We start from the raw sequence: 5,700 nt of genomic DNA, 5'->3' as shown, positions 1-5,700 counted from the left end.
TTATTGGTTGTTTTTGTTGTGCTGATTTTTGGTGATCAGACCTCAGCTCCCTTAATATTGCCCTTCTTATTTTAAACAATTTCATATGTGCACAGAGAGGCCACCCTTTTCAGGACTGTGCATTTTCAAGTTTGTGGTGATAAAAAGATGGACCAGTGGGAGCTTTCCTATGACCTTCCAGTGGCCCTGAAGTTCCAGCATGCAGTTGCTTCACGCCTGGACTGTGGTTTTCAGTGGGAGATGGAAGGTCTTCAGAGACCTGAACTGTGGGAAAATGACCTTTCCTCAGCTTGAAGCTACTTTTTTAAAATCTGAGGGTCTGGACCAAAAGAAGAGCATCACGTTTGTAGTCAAGATGACAGACGCAGTGAGAGTGACAGCTAACTCCAGGATGGCTTCACCCGAGAGCAGAGTAAGGCATAAGGCAGGCTGTCTGAAGATCCCAGGAAAGCTGTGGTTTCCATCAGCAGTTAGTAGGGAAATTACTCTTGCAGAAGTATACGCAACAGACACTGCTCCTTTTGATTCTGTTTGTAGTTTTTGGCCTGGGACATGGGTTTTCAAGGGACATCGTCTGTACCAGCTTCATTAAAATAAACAATATTTGTAAAAACCGTACGAAAGCCCCTTTTATTTTAGTTTATTTAGTTTTGTAGGGAGAAAGATGAAAATGCCCCAGATAGGATTTTCTTTAGTGCTGTACAGTAGTGACCTTAATGACTTGAAGCAACGGGAGTTACTAGTGTGCCTCCTGAATCAATCGTTTACTTAAGACCACAGTGCCTTTTTAAAAACTCCTGTCAGGCGGTGGTGGCAACGCCTTTAATCCCAGCACTCGGGAGGCAGAGGTAGGCGGACCTCTGAGTTCGAGGCAGCCTGGTCAAGTGAGTTCCAGGACAGCAGGACTGTTTCACAGAGAAACACTGCTGTCTTTTTTGATTGTGCTGTTCTTGGGTGTTACACATAAACCATTACTGGTTTTTTTTTGTTTTGTTTTGTTTTGTTTTTCCATTTTGAGTATTTTTAAAATCCCAATGAATTGGGGGCTGGAGAGATGGCTCGGTGGTTAAGAGCTCTTCCAGAGGACCTGGGTTGAATTCCCAGCACCCACAGGATGGCTCACAACCATCCATAATGAGACCTGGTGCCCTCTTCTGGCCTGGCCTGTAAGCATACATGCAGACAGAACACTGTATACATAATAAATAAATACATCTTTAAAAAAAATTCCAGTGAGTCACAGAAATATATGAGCATCCAATTTCATGTCATTCCAAGTACAGTGCCATCCAGCTACTTTAGCAAATAAACCTTTCTGAGGTGCATTTTATAAACTGCTAGCAGCTACATACCCTTCTCAGGTAATTTGCTCATAAAGAAGATTGCCTGAAACTCACATTTGCCCTATCTTTAAAATTACTTGTACAAAATGGAGCTTTTAGACTCCCCTGGGATTTACTGTTCCGTTCTCTAAATAGTAACTGGAAATTAGGTTCAGTTGTAGAAAATCTTGAGTTTGCATGATTTGCAGATTTGGTTATTTGAGCTTTTCAGAATTCATGAATATATGGTTCAGCATCTTAGTTTTGTAGCTCTGAATGAAGGCTCAGCATTTAGTGGTGGAGCTTAATAGTAGAAATAATTTTTGTTTGGGGGTTTTGGAGGGTCTTGTAAAGTACACTCTACTGTTGACCTTAAAAACACCCTTGACTGATAAAGTAGTACTGTTAAAATAGACACTTGGGAGCAAAAGTGTAACAGATAATATTTGGAAAGGACCCCAAGTAGTATTTTGCAGCCACTCTATCTGGTGCTTCAGTGCGGTATCCTAAATTTGCAAAAGGAAGAAAACATGAAGAGTAATGGTTTCGCGCATGTTTGTTCTCGAGAGTGTGTTGACCGGTTCAGTACTATTGAATTTGCAAGCAGGGTTGACAAACATCAGAAAAAGTAACATTTAAGTTTACATCTTATCCATAATGTTTTCCATTTTCTGCTTTTCATGAAACGAGGACTTACTTAGTTCCAGCAGTACAGAATGGAAAAATTAGCTAATTAAATTCCTAGGCTGGAGAAGTAGTTCCTGTACAAAGCAATACCTTGTGAGTAAATACAGTTCTTTACCTGTAGGCGGTGTGATGATTAAATCTTGGTTGTCAACTTCCCTAGGCTTAAAGTCACTCTGGAAAGATTTCGGGTGTGTGTCCAGAAAGGTTTGAGGTGGGAATTGCTACCCTGGGGGTACTGCCGTTCTGTGTGGTCCAGGATTTGAGTAAGAAGGATAAAGTGAGCCAAGAGCCAGCTTTCACCCCTGACTGGATGCTGACGCAGGGTGACCCACTGCTTAACTCTCAGGTGCTTTTTAGGGTGTGTATAGCTTTGTTCTAGTAAGAAAACTAAGACAAGTGTGGATCAAAAGTTAGGAAAATTGGGCTGGGGAGATGGCATAGCGGTGAGGAGCACTAGCTGCTCTTCCAGAGGACCTGGGTTCAGTTCCCAGCAACCACATGGCTGCTCACAACTGTAACTCCAGGGGATCTGACACCAATGCACATGAGTTAAATTTTTTTCTAAATTGGGAAAATGTAGATACTGCTTTGATTTAACATCCTTTTATGTTGTTTTGAACAATTTCTTTCACTATTCTGTGATACTTGGCCTTGAACTCACAGAGATCCACCTGCCTCTGCCTCCCAGGTGCTGGTATTAAAGGTGTGGACCACCATCACCGCCCAGGGTTGGCCTTTTTTCTTGGCTGTCTGTAACTAGCTCTGTAAGACCAGGCTGGCCTTGATGCCTCTTCCTCCCATGGGCTGGTGCTGGGATTAAAGAGCATACCACCGCCTGTGACGTGTTGTTAAAAAGGGATGTTTACTAGACATTTTTATTTATTTTCTAAATATTTATTTATTATTTATTATGTATACAACATTTGGTCTGTGTGTATGCCTGCAGGCCAGAAGAGGGCACCAGACCCATTACAGAAGGTTGTGAGCCACCATGTGGTTGCTGGGAATTGAACTCAGGACCTTTGGAAGAGCAGGCAATGCTCTTAACCTCTGAGCCATTTCTCCAGTCCATACTAGACATTTTTAGAAGAGTTGCTTAAAGACTTCGGATAGGATGATGTCATAGAGTTTTATGTGTAGGCTTTTAAAGGCACAGTTGGGAATAAAATCTTAAGATTTGTTCTCGAGGATCAAAAGCAGCATTGGGATTTCTGAGGTGATGAGATAGTTGTATTTCTTTGCTGATGTAAGCCCCCGGCAACTACCTTTGGCCGTGTACATTTAACTGAGTAGTATGAGGGAAGCATGTTTTAGCTTCCACAGCTACAGCCTTGTTTAAACATGCCGCTCCTTAAGGATTGAGAGGATTTTCACGGAACAGCTCCTTTTGCTCAGGGGAACCTGTATCAGTTAATTCCAAACATGCCTTCTCAGAAGACATTTGTTTTAAATTCCCAGGATGAAGTAGTGCCTCATTGAGGGATTTAATATATGATTAACTCCGCTTCACTAATCCAGAGTTATTGCATACCAAAATAATGTCCATTCAGCATCAACTCTTGAACACACTCAAATACATAGAGTATCCTAAGACTGTTGGTGTCTCCAGCTGGAACTATGGGATGGTTTAGCACCAAGGCTTTTGAACTTAATGTGGTCCTAGAAACACAAAAGGATTTAAGTAAGTGATAAGTTAATTGGGTGCGCGTGTGTGGAGTGTGCAGGAATGCTGGGGATAGAGAGGCTCCAGTCCAGGGTAAAGAAGAGAGGAGGGCTGGGCAGTGGTAGCACAGGCCTTTAATCCCAGCACTCGGGAGGCAGAGGCAGGTGGCTCTGTGAGTTCGAGGCCATCCTGGTCTATAGTGCAAAACCCAGGACAGGCTCTAAAAGCTATACAGAGAAACCCTGTCTCTAAAAGTGGGAGGTATGGGTTGAGGGAAGTCAGATGAAATGGAGTAATTGTGTTCAGGACCGAGTTTTATTACAGAATTATAACTTTTTCTGTCAGCACTTCTCAACTTACTTTTTTGTTTTCTTCTAGCCTTATGGCTTGGGGATTTGCAGGAACTGGAAATATGAGTAGACCCATGGTCTGGAAATGTTCTGTGTCCACTGCAGACCGCTGGCTTCCTTTAAGAGTTCTTGATGAAAATGAAGCTGTTTCTCCAAAGCTGCTTTTTGCCTAAGGAGACAACCCACCCCAGTTCCAGAAATGATTTAGCATTCAGCATTCAGTCTTTTTTTTTTTTCAGACAGGGTTTCTCTGAGGCTTTTGGAGCAGGTCCTGGAACTCACTCTTTGTAGACCAGTCTGGCCTCGAGCTCACAGAGATCCGCCTGCCTCTGCCTCCTGAGTGCTGGGACTAAAGGCGTGCATTCAGTCTTATAAGTTGGTAGAGTTTTAGATTTGGGTTGAGGGTTTTAGTGGAAGATCATACTCTGTTCATTTAGTGCCTTTACATGAGACATTTGGGGGCATCATGAGAGTCCTATTAGGAAGAGGGGAAGTGGTAATTCCCAGTTCTTAAAGTTGTGTTGCTGGAAGGGATTCCTTTGTTTGCTTGCTTTTTTTAGGTTTGTTTTTTGAGATAGGGTCTCCCTGTGTAGCCTTGGCTGTCCTGGAAACTCACAGGCTTAATCCCCTGAGTGCTAGATTAAAGTGGATTCCCTTGCATTGGAGATGAGGAAACAGTCCAAAGAAGTTAAAGTACAGGGGCGGACGCCACAGATGCAGGTGAAGTCAGGTCGGTGGCACTGGGTTCTAGCCCTTGGGGGAACGAGACGACCGGTTTTACATAATCGTTCTAGTACCTCGATAATGCCTGTCAGTTTTTCATGGAAAGCTGGGGTTCTAGGAGCTTGCTTTCTGTCGTACTACTACTGCTACCATACGCGATGTCTAGTCTATTGAAGCTGAATTAGGACTTTTCTAATAACCTACTTTGTAATGCCCGTGACCGCTGAAGAAAGTCGAAGGAAGGAACAACTCAAGGTTATTTAATTCATGGAAAATTACAACTCAATGCGCGCGGGGGGGGGGGTGTTTACATTTAGTGTTGGAGACATGATTTCCCAGGTTGTACCTCGTCTATCCTGACAGTTTTGAGAAAGAATCTGGCTGCAACTCTCCTAGGAGTCTCCAAGGTTCCTTCTGCGGCTGCCCCCAAAGTGCCGCAACTACAGACCTGTGCCACCACACATGGCTCACCTTTTCATTTCTATGGTGGTAAAAGATCAGAAATGCTCTTGGCCCAGGTTAGAAGGAACTGTAGTTCCTTCTGGTCTTGGCATAACTCCCTGGCTTCATCCAAAGTAACACTTTTCACCCTCATCCCAGCAATGCTGGGCTTCTATTTATTTAACAGGTCACATGACAAGCTTTCTGTCACATTTTCCAAGTTTTCCTGCATAGCATTTTGTAGCTAGCCTAAAAAACAAATATGGCGGGATGTGATGGTACATGCCTTTAATCCCAGCAGTGGGAAGGCAGAGACAGGTAATCTATGAGTTTGAAACCATCCTGGTCTACAGAGCTAGTTCCAGGACAACTAGGGCTGTTACATAGAGAAATCCACACAAAACCGAAAACATTGTCTTTTTCAGTATCTCTCCATCCTCGTCCCTTGACTGTGAATATCATACTTCTGAATCCCTAGAGTCTACAATTTACACAATGCGTCTTGGTATTGGCC

General features: G+C 43.2%; 1 protein-coding gene across 1 annotated transcript in view; it reads right to left on the bottom strand.

Moving 5' to 3' along the window:
- Positions 1 to 4,052: 4,052 nt before the first annotated feature.
- Positions 4,053 to 5,700, bottom strand: part of Kiaa2012 (KIAA2012 ortholog) — an 87,298-nt gene continuing 85,650 nt past the window's right edge. Inside the window, 1 exon segment of the mRNA XM_042054269.1 lies at positions 4,053 to 4,191. Coding sequence (XP_041910203.1) covers positions 4,053 to 4,191 — 139 coding nt within the window.

The sequence above is a fragment of the Arvicola amphibius genome, chromosome 18 (assembly GCF_903992535.2).
Source record: "Arvicola amphibius chromosome 18, mArvAmp1.2, whole genome shotgun sequence".
Taxonomy (NCBI): Eukaryota; Metazoa; Chordata; class Mammalia; order Rodentia; family Cricetidae; genus Arvicola; species Arvicola amphibius.
The sequence above is the reverse complement of the archived record's forward strand: the minus strand, read 5'-3'. Positions and strand labels throughout refer to the sequence as shown.